This window comes from Jaculus jaculus, chromosome 7 (assembly GCF_020740685.1).
Source record: "Jaculus jaculus isolate mJacJac1 chromosome 7, mJacJac1.mat.Y.cur, whole genome shotgun sequence".
Lineage (NCBI taxonomy): Eukaryota > Metazoa > Chordata > Mammalia > Rodentia > Dipodidae > Jaculus > Jaculus jaculus.
The window spans coordinates 147,693,775-147,709,335 of NC_059108.1; the positions used below are offsets into that span (position 1 = coordinate 147,693,775).

The 15,561-nt window shown below is 47.4% G+C and overlaps 1 protein-coding gene and 1 non-coding gene across 2 annotated transcripts in view; both read right to left on the bottom strand.

The window, feature by feature from the left end:
- The window catches only part of Znf839 (zinc finger protein 839), a 33,856-nt gene that overhangs the window by 4,565 nt on the left and 13,730 nt on the right, over positions 1–15,561 (bottom strand). Inside the window, exons 5-7 of the mRNA XM_045155597.1 lie at positions 9,304–9,525; positions 5,376–5,468; positions 3,638–3,829 (exon numbers count right to left, since the gene is read on the bottom strand). Of these exons, the coding sequence (XP_045011532.1) occupies positions 3,638–3,829; positions 5,376–5,468; positions 9,304–9,525 (507 nt within the window). The remainder of the gene's footprint in view (positions 1–3,637; positions 3,830–5,375; positions 5,469–9,303; positions 9,526–15,561) is intronic.
- Positions 2,099–2,168, bottom strand: LOC123462618. The gene has a single exon (XR_006638405.1). It is a non-coding gene; the product is annotated as a small nucleolar RNA SNORD38 (small nucleolar RNA).

The window sequence follows — 15,561 nt, forward strand, 5'->3', positions numbered from 1 at the left end:
GGAGGCAGAGGTAAGAGATGGCTGTGAGTTCAAGGCCAGCCTGGGACTACAGAGTAAAGTCCAGGTCAGCCTGGGATAGACTGAGACTCTACCTCGAAAAACCAAAAAAAAAAAAAAAAAGTTAATTCTGTCTTGTCAATTGTCTCTTCAGAAAAAAAATCTTGCCGGGAGTGGTGGCGCACGCCTTTAATCCCAGCACTTGGGAGGCAGAGGTAGGAGGATTGCCATGAGTTCAAGGACACCCTGAGATGACAGAGTGAACTCCAGGTCAGCCTGAACCAGAGTGAGACCCTACCTTGAAAAAAACAAAAAGAAAACAATCTTGCCTGTTCTATAACATCACCCTTCATGGGTGTGAAGAAGGTGGAGCCAGGGCATGAGGATGCCAGAGCAATCTCTCGGTCCTCACCTATGCACTGAAGATTGGCTAGCCACCTCCCTCCCCATGCCTCACTCTTCTGCCTCCTCAAGTCTCTTTCACACGCCTCCTCTCCCTATAGCTCCTTCCTATGTCTCTCTCATACACCTCCCCATACTTTCCTCAGTTTCAGCTGTCTGAAAGGGTTTTTATACAGATTAGAATGGGCTCTGCATGCAAAACCTATATGTGGTACTTGATGTAAAGGTACTGAGTGACAGCTAGTAATCATTTAGAGAGAACACCAATACAGTAAGAGAGAGGGCAGGGCACAGTAGGCAGGATAGCAGAATAAGACTAACAGAAAATTGGGCTGGGTCAGTCTTCCACCATCCTAAGTGGAAAATGCCCACTTACAAGTGAGCCATGGTTATTGCTCTAAAGAGGCCACAGCCACCTGAACTGGTATAAAAGATGCATCTGGGGCTGGAGGGAAGGCTTAGCGGTTAAGGCATTTGCCTGCAAAGCCAAAGGACCTAGGTTCAATTCCCCAGGAACCATGTTAGCCAGATGCACAAGGGGATGCATGCGTCTGGAGTTCATTTGTAGTGGCTGGAGGCCCTGGTGAGCCCACTGTTGCCTGCCCTCCCTCCCTCCCTCCCCCCATCTCCTTCTTTCTCTGCCAAGTAAGTAATTAAGAATAATATTTTTTTAAAAGGTGGATTCTGATGGGTATGCACAGCATGCATACATGTTCAGCTAATTCATGACATGATATCCACACTTGCTTAATGTAATAATTTTAAAAACCGGTGACTTTAGTGAACTAGAGACTCCACCTACCCACAGCTTAGCAAAAAGAATCCATTATTATTCATATATACATATATACATATATATATATACATATATATATTTTTTTATTTATTTTTTATTTTTATTTTTTGGCAGGGGAGGGGAGGAGTCAAGGTAAAGGCTCATTCTAATCCAGGCTGACCTGGAATTCACTTTGTAGTGCCTTTGCTACTGAGCCATCTTTCCAGTCCACAATTCATTGTTTTTGTTGTTTTGGTTTTTTTGAGGTAGGATCTCCCCCTAGCCCAGGCTGACCTGGAATTCCCTATGGAGTCTCAGAGTAGCCTTGAATTCACAGAGATCCTCCTACCTCTGCCTCCTGAGTGCTGGGATTAAAGGTGTGCACCACCATGCCTGGCTGCCACAGTTCATTTTTATTTTTTTTTAAATTTTTTATTTATTTGAGAGCAACAGACACAGAGAGAAAGACAGATAGAGGAAGAGAGAGAATGGGCGCGCCAGGGCTTCCAGCCTCTGCAAATGAACTCCAGACGCGTGCGCCCCCTTGTGCATCTGGCTAACGTGGGACCTGGGGAACCGAGCCTCGAACCAGGGTCCTTAGGCTTCACAGGCAAGCGCTTAACCGCTAAGCCATCTCTCCAGCCCTCATTTTTATTTTTTAAACATAAACAATAAACACCTTTATTACATGGGCTAAGGATGGTTTATTTTCCTTCCTGGGCTTTGATCTTCCTCAGATAGAACTCCAGCTCCTTGCCCTCTAGCACACAGCCATCTGCTCTGCCACACTGACCAGGTCTTGATGCAATGCAGGCTGTAAGAGACCAGGTGGTCCTTAGCAAAAGCACAAAGAGGTCCCACCCAATCCATCTCCTTAAAGACCATGTGGGTCTGATTCCATGGGTAGAGGCATAAAGCCCACTGTCTCTTCAGATATACTTTATCACTACTTAAAAATCAGTAGCAGAATGGGACAAAATTCTCATCACTGAGCACAGTTCATTTTTTTTTAAATGAAGGATAGTATGGTGAGAGCCAAAAAGAAATATTTAAGTTAGCGCTCCTCTGTTCATAGGGAACAAAGATGAGACCCAGAGGTCCAGGGATTCTTTCAGGATCAGTGAAGGACTTGGTACATAGACAGTGGGGCCAGAACCCAACTCCCAATGTCAGCCACTGAAAAGGGCCATCAGGTTCATGCTGGGTCCAACACAAGGTTTTACCGAAAATACATCAGCCTAAAATTCATTTTTCTGTAAAGAATACAATCTAGCTAAAGGCAATTTAATGATGGCAATGACAAGGAAATGAGATCAAAACAACCACAGCTCATAACCAGTACCCACCATCCCTGTGTGATCTGCCCCCCAAATCTATGTAAAAAAAAAAAAAAACAACAGTTCAGGGCTGGAGAGATGGCTTAGTGGTTAAGCGCTTGCCTGTGAAGCCTAAGGACCCCGGTTTGAGGCTTGATTCCCCAGGACCCACGTTAGCCAGATGCACAAGGGGGCGCACACATCTGGAGTTCCTTTGCAGTGGCTGGAGGCCCTGGCGTGCCCATTCATTCTCAATCTCTTTCTCTCTGCCTCTTTCTCACTCTGACTGTGGCTCTCAAATAAATAAAATGATTTAAAAAAAAAAAAAAAAAAGCTCAAAAGAGAGAGACCTGGGTGTGGTGGTACACACTTTTACTCCCAGCACTCAGGAGGCAGAGGTAGGAGGATCACCATGAGTTTGAGACCACCCTGAGACTACATAGTGAATTCCAGGTCAGCCTGGGCTAGAGTGAGACCTTATCTCAAAAAACCAAAAAATAAAAAATAAAAAAAGAGAGAGAAGCCAGACCTGGTGGCACATGCTTTTAATCCCAGCACTTAGGAGGCAGAGGTATGAGGAACATCAGTTCAAGGCCATCCTGAGACCACATAGTGAATTCCAGGCCAACCTGGGCTAGAATAAGACCCTATCTCGAGAAACCAAAAAGTAAAAATAAAAAGTAAGGCTGGAGAGATAGCTTAGTGGTCAAGGAGCTTGCCTATGAAGACTAAGGACCCAGTTTCAACTCCCAGAACCCACATAAGCCAGTGTCTGAGGTCTTAACCTAAAGGATCAGTGAGCCAGGAGGATGTTTTTTTTTTTTTTTTTGTTGTTGTTTTGTTTTGTTTTGTTTTGTTTTTCAAGATAGGGTCTCATTGTAGCTCAGGCTGACCTGGAATTCACTATGTAGTTTCAGTGTAGCCGCACAACTCAAGGAAATCCTCTTACTTCTGCCTCCCGAGTGCTGGGATTAAACATGTGTACCATCATGCCCCACCACTAATTACTTTCTATTAAGAAAACAAGAACTTCTCTTGATAGGAAAAGTCATTGACTGGTTAGAGGTCATTACTACAACCTCTCCCTTATGCAAGGACATTCTTGGACTAACTCAAAAAACAAAGGCTCTGCCTCACGAGACCACACCTTGTCATTGTTTACTTCCAGGGGCTCCTGAGAGCACGGGCCAGAACGACGGAGGTAACCCTGCCACAGTTTCTTCACCATGCGATGCAGCTCTTCAAACTCCTTGTACACAGCTGGGAAGAAAGGCTGTGCTCCTGCTCGGTGACCCTTCTCAACCTTCGTGAAGATAAAGATGACAAAAAGAACTGAAACCTGAGGAAATGATACAAAAAAGAGGAAAAACCCCTGAGGGACTGAGTACCACAGGAACTGGCATGGTACTGCCTTCACCATGCAGGGTGCCTACTGTATGCCAGCAGCACCCAGCTCTGGGAGGCCAGAACAGGCCTGGGGAGGAAAAGATCCGAAAACAAACCCTTGGGGTGAGGCCATGAGCCCCAGGGATTGGGCCTCCCAAGGGCAGGAAAGGTGGCAGAAAAGGCTGAGGACAGGCTCACATGGTCTGGGCCATAGCACCAAGAGGTTCTCAGAAAACAGAGCCACAGCCAGGTATGGTGGCACATGCCTGTAATCCCAGCATTTGGGAGGCAGAGTAGGTGGATCACCATGAGTTTGAGGCCACCCTAAGACTACATAGTTAATTCTAAGTCAGCCTAGGCTAGAGTGAGACCCTACCTCGAAAAAATAAAAACAAACAAACAAAAAGAAATAATAGGGCTGGAGAAATGGCTTAGCGGTTAAGCGCTTGCCTATGAAGCCTAAGGACACCAGTTAGAGGCTGGATTCCCCAGGACCCACGTTAGCCAGATGCACAAGGGGGCACATGCGTCTGGAGTTCGTTTGCAGTGGCTGGAGGGCCTGGCGTGCCCATTCTCTATCTATCTGCCTCTTTCTCTTTCTGTCTGTTGCTCTCAAATAAATAAATAAAAATAAACAAAAAAAATTAAAAGAAATAACAAAATAGGGCTTGAGGAATGACTTAGTGGTTAAAGTGTTTGCCCGCAAAGCCAAAGGACCCAGGTTCGATCCCTAGGACCCACGTTAGCCAGATACACAAGGGGGTGCATGCGTTTGGAGTTAGTTTGTTGTGGCTGGAGGCCCTGACACGTGAAATCTTTCTCTCCCTCTTTCTCTGTCAAGTAAATAAATAAATAACAATAAAAATAAATAAAATGTTAAGAAATAATAAAATAAACTGGGTGTGGTGGTGCACACCTTTAACCTCAGCACTCAGGAGACAGAAGTAGGAGGACTGTCGTGAGTTCAAGGCTAGTCTGAGACTACACAGTTAATTAACAGGTCAGTCTGGGCCAGAGTGAGACCCTACCTTGAAAAACCAAAAAGAAAAAAAAAAAACAAAAACCGAGCCCACTAGAGGAGGCCAGCTAGACTGGAAAGGGAGCAGGGAGCCAAGGACAGTCAGTTTACTGGACCTGCTGTTGCTCATGGAGTGACTGGCCTGCTGAGACCCCCCCTACCCCCCCACCCCCACCCCCGCACCAAGGCTCACTTCAGCTCTGTCACCAGGAAGGAGAATGATCCTGGATGGCCTGGAACATCCTAAAATAAGTAGGAAGCACAGCTTTCTTTTTTTTATTTTAGGGGAGAGGTCGAGGTAGGGTCTCACTCTAGCCCAGACAGACCTGGAATACACTATGTAGTAGTCTCAGGCCTCAAAATCAGAACCATCCTCCTCCTGATCAAAGATGAGCACCACCACGCCCAGCTTGGAAGGACAGCTTTCTGAATAACTTCAAGTCATCCCTGGGTCAACTGAGAAAACACTACAAAGACTCACCTTGACCAGAAGAAATTCATACAGGGTCACGACCTGAGCTAGCTGAGGCAGTGCCAGTTCCAGCAGGTCCTCCCGGCCACAATGCTGGAGAGACTGTGGGAAGAACGTGTGGACCACTGTTAAAGCCTGTGAGAACTCCCAGCAGGCAGCAAGTTGGTGTGAGTCAGAGATAAAGCACGGAAAATTCTGCAGAAGTCAGCAACTCAAAACTCCACGTATACAGCCGCATGCTTGTTAGTCCATCGCAAAGCACTAGAGTCAATTCCAGGGTCAAAGTTTGAGCTCCCCAAGCTCTGGGTATTGTGCATCAGGCCCTGGTGAAACCTGTACACTCTGCAGGGCTCGCCACCCACATGGGGGACAGACATGCAGTCAGAAAGCCACCACCGAGGCATGTGCTGCATGATGTCCATGTCCCGCAGAAGCAGCAGGGGCCTGTGAGTGCCAGGGGCTCTGCACCTGAGGCTGACAGGCAGAAGGCCACCCAGACCAGGCTTGGAGAAACCCAAGGACTTGAATTTCTTTCCAAGGATGGTACATGGAGAGAAGTTCTGTTCAGGAGAGGTGAGGCTAGCCTCCAGCTCCGAGGATCAAGTAATCCTCCTGCCTCAGCCTTCTGAGGAGCTGCAACTAAACATGTTCACCATGGCAGCTGGCTCTGTAGGGAAGTTGGATCTCGTTCTAGCTCGGGCTGACCTAGAATTCACTATGTGGTCTCAGGGTGGCTTTGAATTTACAGCAATCTCCCTACCTCTGCCTCCCTAGTGCTGGGATTAAGGGCATGTGCCACCATGCCTGGTGTGGAGGGAAGGTTTATTTTGTAGATGGTGATGCCGGGGGATGGAGGGGAGGCTGGCTCTGCTGGGACAGGCCAATAGGAAATCATGTCACGGCACTGGCAGCAGAGGTGACGGGAGAGGAGAGGAGGGCGTGGCCCACCAGGCTGAGGAAGGATGGGGTGCAGGAGAAACAGGCAGAGCCAGGCATGGCAGCTCAGATCTAGAAACCCAGTACTTGTGAGGCTCAGGTAAGAGGACTGCAACAGGTGAGAGGATGGCAACAAGTTCAAGGTCAGTCTGGGCTCCATAATGAGTTCAAAGTCAGCCTGGACCAGTAAAATCCTGACAGAAAGAGGGACAAGAGAGGGCGCGCGCCGCAACACAGAGAAGGAAAAGGGACTGGGCTTCCCTCCACGGCCTCCGAGCTCCCTCAGGCACAGAAGATGGGCGCCCTCGGTAAAGAGGTTTCTAACGAGAGATTTGAAGTTGCAGGGAGAGGTCAGAAAAGGAGGCACAAACGAAGAAGTCTGGAAAGGGACAAAGACCTGAGAGAGCGCGAGGATGGGCGGCCCGCGCAGAGACGCAGCGCGGGGAGGAACAGGGGCTGCCAGGCCCGGGGGAAGCAGGAAGAAGCCCCCGACCCCCAGAGTGGCTGCAGGAAACCCTCACCAGCAAGACAAAAATGCGGACCTGTGACTCGGAGAATGAAAGCGCGGGGAGGCCAGAGGGCAGGGCCTCTGCTCAGCACCGCGCGCGCTCGCTCGCCCACGGCCGCAGTGCAGCTGGGTCTGGTTTACGTACCACCCGCCACACCCGGAACGGGGCCTGGTGCTTTATGGACGCAGTATAAATTAATGTCCGCCTCTGGCAAAGTTTCTCAAAGAGTCTGAATGGTCCTGCTGCAGACAGTCACCCACCTCCCTGGTGAGACAGCTGGAGCACTGTAAGGCAAGTCGAAGGGATGCCACATTGCTGCCACGCATGACTGGCAGGGGCCAGCCCTAGTGTCTTTGACACGACCTGGCTTCAAATTCTGGACCAGCCTTCTGCCTGCGGGGACCCCGTGCTAGCTCCTTCCCCCGAGTTTCAGGCTGCTCACCTATTAGGACGGGAGGTTACTGTAGAAAAACAAACTTGGAGCTTAGCTCAGGGACACCAGGATGTGGTGGAGCCTGAAAGAAGGTCACTAAATGCTGGGCGATGGTGGTGCACGCCTTTAATCCCAGCCCAGGGTGGGAGGGGGATAGAAAACCATTCCTGTGTTTTCTTTTTTTATTTTTTTCAGGTAGGGTCTCACTCTAGCTCAGGCTGACTTGGAATTCACTATGTAGTCTCAGGCTGGCCTTGAACTCATGACAATCCTTCTGTCTTGCCTCCATAGTGCTGGGATTAAAGGTGTGCGCCACCACGCCTTGCCATTTCTGTTATTTCTGAATTACTTCCATGTAAACACAGGTCATAGTTATCCCACACTCTGAAATCAAGATGAAGTTTATTAAGGGGAAAACCACAAAGTGTGGTATTTATTTAAGGAGACTGGGATCTGGGAAGGAAGCTAGAACCGAGCTACAAGCACATGGGAAGAAGAATCTCAGGGTCTGTGGAGGATGTGGGGGAAGCACCTGTGGCACCTGCCATGTGCTTTCCTGAGGAGGGAAGCTAAGGGGCAAACAGTGAGGCTCAAGGAAAAAGATCAAGACAGCAACCAAAAAATTCAGAGAAGGAATGAGGAATGAAGAGGGTTACACTCATGGTTACCCCGAGTTTAAAAAAATTATACAGGTAGCAAAGCAAGCCTAGAGTTGGTGAGAGCCCCACATGGTAGATCTGGAATGTAAGGAAAAGACACACTTGGTAGATTCAGAAACAAGAAGAAAATCATATGTGTAATTAAAGTGAGAAGGTACCCCAAACTATAAAGCAGAGGCAAGCAGTAAAGTTCCCCCAGACCAAGAAACAGTCTTAAGCTCCACCTCACAGAGGGAAGCCAGACTCACAGGTGCCCCATGGCCTGAAGGTAGAGGCAGCTCTCAGCAGAGCAACAGAGCGGCGCGGCGGATCCCTCCTGAGGTCTGGAGTTACAGACACACACCGCAACACCTGGCAGAGGTCTTACTTTTAAATTTTTGTTGTTGTTCATTTTTTATTTATTTATTTGAGAGCGACAGACACAGAGAGAAAGACAGATAGAGGGAGAGAGAGAGAATGGGCGCGCCAGGGCTTCCAGCCTCTGCAAACGAACTCCAGACACGTGCGCCCCCTTGTGCATCCGGCTAACGTGGGACCTGGGGAACCGAGCCTCGAACCGGGGTCCATAGGCTTCATAGGCGAGTGCTTAACCGCTAAGCCATCTCTCCAGCCCTTACTTTTAAGTTCAGAAATCTAACAGTAGCTGGGCAAAATGATACACGCTTGTAATTCCAGTGTTCAAGACACTAAGACAGAAGGATTGACTTCAAGGCCAGCCTGGGCCTACATAGTCAGAACTTGTCTCAAAAAAAAAAAAAAAAAAAAAAAAAAAAGTAAGAAAAAGAGAAGGGGGGCTTTACCCCACACCTAATCTACCTTCTCCCAGTCAGCAGCTTTCTGTACTCACTCCTTCCTTTCTTAAGTTCTGGGCGCCATCCAGGCCTGCTTTCTCATGGGCAGGAGTTCTTCATACTCTCTCCTCTTGGCTTCTTTTAATCTATAAAGTCTCTCTAAATCTTTCAGGCTTACCAGAACTAGCTGGGCCTCACACCTTTAGTCACAGGATTTGGGAGGCTAAGTAAGAGGATCTCTGTGAATTCAAGGCCATCTTAGGCTAGAGTCCCAGGTCCTAAACTAGAGTGAGACCCTACCTCAAAAACAACCAAAAAAAATCGGGTGTGGTGACACACATCATTAATCCCAGCACTAGGAGAGGCAGAGGTAGGAGAGTCACTGTGAGTTCGAGGCTACCCTGAGATTATATAGTGAATTCCAGGTCAGACTGGGCTAAAATGAAACCCTACCTCAAAAAAGGAAACAAAAAACAAGAAAAAAAAAGAAAGAAAGAAAGGGAAGGGAAGGAAAGAAGGGAGGGAGGGAAGAAAAGAACCTAATGGTGAATTGCTACACAGCACACCAAAGAAAACAGGCTTTGAGAACAGGGTATGAAGGCCAGGTACCTCTTTGAGCTGGGCTCTGCTCCAGGAAACAGTGGGTCTTGCAGGGCCTTGGGACGGCTGGGCTGCTCCACTCTGCTGCGGGCTGGCTGGGCTGGACTCGGCCACAGTCTCTGGCTCTCCACTTCTAGGCTCTAGGCATCTCTCTGATTCCAGGGGGACTGAGGGACTTCCATCGTCTGGTTCAGGCAGTATGGTCTCTTCAACTTCTACAGAATGACCATTCTAGACAAGTGTTGCACATGCAAAGATTTTAAAAAATCATTGTTCATACACTTTCATGACAAGCTTTGAAGCAGAAAAATATCAAATCAAAAGTGAGGAACTTGGCTGGAGAGATGGCTTAGCGGTTAAGCGCTTGCCTGTGAAGCCTAAGGACCCTGGTTCGAGGCTTGGTTCTCCAGGTCCCACGTTAGCCAGATGCACAAGGGGGCGCACGCATCTGGAGTTCGTTTGCAGTGGCTGGAAGCCCTGGCACGCCCATTCTCTCTCTCTCCCTCTATCTGTCTTTCTCTCTGTGTCTGTCGCTCTCAAATAAATAAATAAAATATGAACAAAAACTAAAAAAAAAAAAAAAAATTTAAAAAAAAAGTGAGGAACTTGCTACACTACTTCTTTAGTTAACACTCTTTTTATTTATTTATTTTTTTTTTTCCCTGAGGTAGGGTCTCACTCTAGCTCAGGCTGACCTGGAATTCACTATGTAGCCTCAGGGAGGCTTTGAATTCATGGTGAAACTCCTACCTCTGCTTCCCAGGTGATGAGATTAAAGGCATGCAGGAACACACCAGGTTTATTTCTTTTAAAAATTTTAAAAAACATTTTATTTATTTGAGAGAGAGAAACAGAGAGGAAGAGGCAAAGAGAAAAACAGAATGGGCATGCCAGGGCCTCCAGCCACTGCAAACGAAATCCAGATGCATGTGCCCCCTTGTGCATCTGGCTTACATGGGTCCTGGGGAATCACACTGGGGTCCATAGGCTTCGCAGGCAAACGCCTTAACCACTAAGCCATTTCCTCAGCTTCTCTTTCTACATTTTTTTTCATATTTTTTGTTCATTTTTTATTTATTTATTTGAGAGCGACAGACACAGAGAGAAAGACAGATAGAGGGAGAGAGAGAGAATGGGTGCGCCAGGGCCTCCAGCCACTGCAAATGAACTCCAGACGCGTGCGCCCCCTTGTGCATCTGGCTAACGTGGGACCTGGGGAACCGAGCCTCGAACCGGGGTCCTTAGGCTTCACAGGCAAGCGCTTAACCGCTAAGCCATCTCTCCAGCCCCATACATTTATTTTTATTTTTATTTTTTTATGAGAGACAGAACTGGCATGTCAGGGTCTCCAACCACTGCAGTCGAACTCTAGACACATGAGCACCTCCTACACATGTGTCACCTCGTATGTCTGGCTTACGTGTGCTCTGGGGAGTCCAACATGGGCTCTTAGGCTCTGCAGGCAAGCACTTTAATTGCTAAGCCATCTCTCAAGTCCCCAACACTTAAAAAAAATGTATATATTTATTTGAGAGAAAAAGAGGCAGATAGAGAGTAGGTGCACCAGAACCTCTAGCCACTGTAAATGAACTCCACATGCATGTGCCACTTTGTGCATCTGGCTTTACATGGGTACTAGGGAATTGAACCCAGGTCCTTAAGACTTTGCAGGCAAATGCCTTAACTGCTGAGCCACCTCTCCAGCCCCTAGTTAACACTCTTTAACCACAAGCTTACATTTAAGATGTCAAATGAGCCAGGTGTGGTGGCGCACACCTTTAATCCCAGCACTTAGGAGGCAGAGGCAGGAGGATTTCCAGGAGTTCAAGGCCACCCTGAGACTACATAGTCAATTCCAGGTCAGCCTGGGCTACAGTAAGACTCTACTTGAACAACAAAAAAAGAGGCAGACGGGAGAGATGGCTTAGCAGTTAAGCGCTTGCCTGTGAAGCCTAAGGACCCCAGTTCAAGGCTCGATTCCCCAGGACCCACGTTAGCCAGATGCACAAGAGGATGCACGCGTCTGGAATTCGTTTGCAGTGGCTGGAGGCCCTGGCACACCCATTCTCTTTCCTCTCTGTCACTCTCAAATAAACAAGAAAATTAAAAAAAAAAAAAAAAAAAAGAGGCAGAGGTAGGAGGATCACCAAGAGTTCGAGGCCACCCTGAGTCTACATAATGAAATCCAGGTTGCCTGAGCTAGCGTGAGACCCTATCTCAGAAAAACAAAAACAAAAAAATATGTCAAATGATTATAGGTTAACAGTAACCCTGAGGCACTGAAGAGAGATGACTCAGCAATTAAAGGCACTTGCTTGCAAAAGCTCATAGCCTGGGGCTGGAGAAGATGGCTTAGAGGTTAAAGCATTTTGCTTGCAAAGCCAAAGGACCCCCAGTTCGATTTCCCAGGACCCACATAAGCCAGATGCAAAAGGAGGTACATGTGTCTGGAGCTTGTTGGCAGTGGCTGGAGGCCCTAGCACACCCAGTCTCTATCTCTCTTTCAAATAAATAAATAAAATATATTAAAAAAAAAAAAAGCTGATGGCCTGAGTTTGATTCCCCAGTACCCATGTAAAGCCAGATGCACAAGGTGGGACACATTCATATGATGTCTGTTTGCAGTGGCAAGATGCCCTGATGCATTCATTCATATTCTCTCTGTGCATTTGCAAATAAATAAATGTTTTTTGAAAAAAGAAAGTTCTGTGATATGACCATGATCCTAAAATCTAAGAGCTTGAGCCGTGTGTGGTGGCGCATGCCACCTTTAATCCCAGCACTCAGGAAGCAGAGGTAGGAGGACTGCTGTGAGTTCAAGGCCAGCATGAGAATACATAGTGAATTCCAGGTCAGCCTGGGCTAGAGTGAGACTCTGCCTCAAAAAAACTAAAATAAAAAGGACTGGAGAGATGGCTTAGCAGTTAAGCACTTGCCTGTGAAGCCTAAGGACTCCGGTTTAAGGCTCAATTCCCCAGGTCCCACGTTAGCCAGATGCACAAGGGGGTGCACGCGTCTGGAGTTCGTTTGCAGTGGCTGGAGGCCCTGGTGCGCCCATTCCCTCCCTCTCTCCCTCTGCCCCTTTCTCTCTCTGTCTGTTGCTCTCAAATAAATAAATAAAAATAAACAAAGTTTTTTAAAAAACTAAAAAAAAAAAGAGCTTGTACTTAGTACATGCAAAGGCTTGACTTCAACCTCCAGCACTCACAACAAAATCCTCATTTTTTAATTTATTTATTTGTTTTGATTTTCCAATGTAGGGTTTCACTCTACCTCAGGATAACCTGGAATTCACTATGGAGTCTCAGGCTGGCCTTGAACTTACTACAATGCTTCTACCTCTGCCTCCCGAGTACTGGGTTTAAAGGCTGTACACCACCACACCTGGCCAAATGTTTTATTTTTATTGCATATATTTCAAATGCAATAGAATTCATCCTTTGAAAGTACATAGTACAATGCATTTAATACACTCACTAGGTTGTGTAACCATTGCCACTGGTTCCAGTATGTTTTCAACATTATTAGAAAGAAACTGATACTTCATCCCCATGCCCCACAGCACCTGACCCTCCTAAGTCCCAGCATACCTTCACTGTGCTAATTTATGTCCACTTTCTGACTCAATGGATTTGTTGGAGAAACCCCGGAAGTGACATGGCTAAGGCCCTCCTTCCCCTAAGGACAGCTGTGCAGTCCAATGAGCTGACAGAGGAGCACTGGCAGAGGCAGCCACCACCAAGTACATAACGTACGACCCCTTAAGTCGGCTTGTCTTGAGACAGTGGTCAAACGGTGATTCTCAGGCTCACCTTGAAGTCCTGGACTCAAATGACCCTTTTGCCTCAGTCTCCCAAGTAGCAGGGACTCTCAGCACCCTCACCCAGCTGTCCTAAATTCTGAATTTCCCCTTTAACCCTCTTTACAACCAAAACACAGGAAGGAACACTGCAGCTTGAAGAACATGCCCTCAGGGAGGGGGGAGAGACACAGATGCGCAAGTCCCTGCCCACCCCAACAGGACAAAGCACCTGGATCCTACAGCCTCCCAGGTAATCTGGGCAGCTATCATTCCCAAAACTGGTGCCCAGGCCCAGGGAGTCAAGCAGCTAGAAGCAGCTTGCACAGAACTGTGTTCCTGAAGGAAAGAGGAAGTGCGGGCAAGCCTGCGTGTCCCATCTGTCTGAGATAGTCCTGGTAGGACTGCTGACTGATTACTAAAGCCTTCCGTCCAGGATGACAAAGCGCGCGGCCTCTGGTGGGGGAAAATCAGGAATCCCTTAGGTTCTTGATTGGAACAGACCCCAGGACAAAAGACTAACAAGCGGAAAACAAACAGAACTTCACTAACATGAACATTTCACATGCGCACAGGAGAGGTACGGAGAATGAGCACTCTCACAGAAGTGGCTGAGTTTCATCTCCCATAGTATTTTCAAGGAAAGACAGAAGGTTTTTAAACAAATAAGGGGGGGGAGTATGTAATTAGCCCAGACTATACAATGAGATCCCTACAAAAAGGTGAGGAGGGCCAGGCATGGTGGTACTGCCTTTAATCCCAGCATTCAGGAGAGTAGCGTAGGAGGATCACTGTGAGTTTGAAACCAGCCTGAGACTATATAGTAAATTCCAGGTCAGCCGGGTCTAGAGTGAGATCTACCTCAAAAACCAAAACAAAAAGGGTGAGGAGGAACAATAACTTGGGAAAGCAAGTAACTGGCAGAGGCTCACTAAAGGAGATTTCTATCACTCTCTCCAAGGTTCAGGAACACTGTGGAAAAGGGGGAGTGTTGCACTCAGGTTTGTACTGCTGGCAGAAATCACTCAACCAAGAGCAATTTGTAGGGGGGAAAGGGGTTCATTTTGGCTTACAGGTTCAAGGGCAAACTGCATGATGGAAAGGGAAAAGGATGGCATGAGCAGAGGGTGGACATCACCTCCTGGGCAACAGAAACAGGAGAGTGTGCCAAACACTGGCAAGAGGAAACTCGTTATATTACCCATAAACCCACCCCCAACGATACACAGTCTCCAGGAGGCTTTAATTCCCAAATTACCATCAGCTGGGGACCTAGCATTTAGGACACCGAAATTTATGGGGGACACCTGAATCAAAGCACCACAGGGTGGAAAGAATTTAAGAGCCGCATTGTAGTAAGTTGTACTGTTCTCCCAACAATAACCGACTCATGCTTTCATGACTTCACAGTGGTTACCGACTCCCCCACAAGACCTGCACTGATCTGAGCTCATCAAATTTATTTATTTGTTTGTTTGTTTGTTTTTGGCTATTGAGGTAGAGTCTCACTGTAGCTCAGGCTGACCTGGAACTCACCACGCCGGCTTCATCAACATTTTGACATGAAAGATGGAGGAGGACAAAAGGAAAGAGAAAACAGAAGAAGGACTGTCTTAAAAGAGGAGAGTCTTTAGTGGAATGAGGGACAGAGAACAACAGGATAACAGGATGAGAACATGATCAAATTACAGTATGTTCATATGTCCAAGCTCTCAGTAAAAATAAATGCAGGGCCGGGCGTGGTGGCGCATGCCTGCTTTTAATCCGATCCACATCCCTTGTGCACCTGCCTTTAAGTGGGTCCTGAGGAATCAAACCTTGGTCCTTTGGCTTTGCAGGCAAGCACCTGAACCGCTTAGTCACCTCTCCAGCCCTAAAAAAAATGTTTTGAAAGGGAGGATGAGGAAAAGAGAGGAGAAAAGAAGGAAGAAGGCAACAGGGGCAGAGGCACAGTGACCTGAGAAAGATAAACAATGCAGACCCTCCAGGCCCAGGGCGGTCTCCAGCTGGGTTAACTAACGGTAGGATGCCTTTCGTCCTCACAAGTCTATGTCCTCTTAGGCAGATGGAGGGGACAGAGCCCCACTGCACCTTGCCTTCAGCTCCAGTCTTTTGTGTTTGGGGACGCATGTTCTGGTCTTTCATGCCACTCCGGCTCTAGCACAACTTAGGGAACAAGGTGGCTTTTCTTTTTTTCTGAGACAATCTTGTGCAGTCCAGGTCTCACTGTATAGCTGAGGATGACCTTGAACTCTTTTTTTTTTAATTCAACTCATTTATTTATTTGCAAGCAGAGAGACAGGAAGAGAAACAAACAACAAAAAGAAAAGATAATGGGCATGCCAGGGCCTCTAGCCACTGACAACTAACTCCAGATGCATGCACTACTTTTGTACATCTGGCTTTACATGGGTACTGAGGAATTGAACCCAGGCTGTCAGGCTTTGTAAGCAAGTGCCTTCCATTGC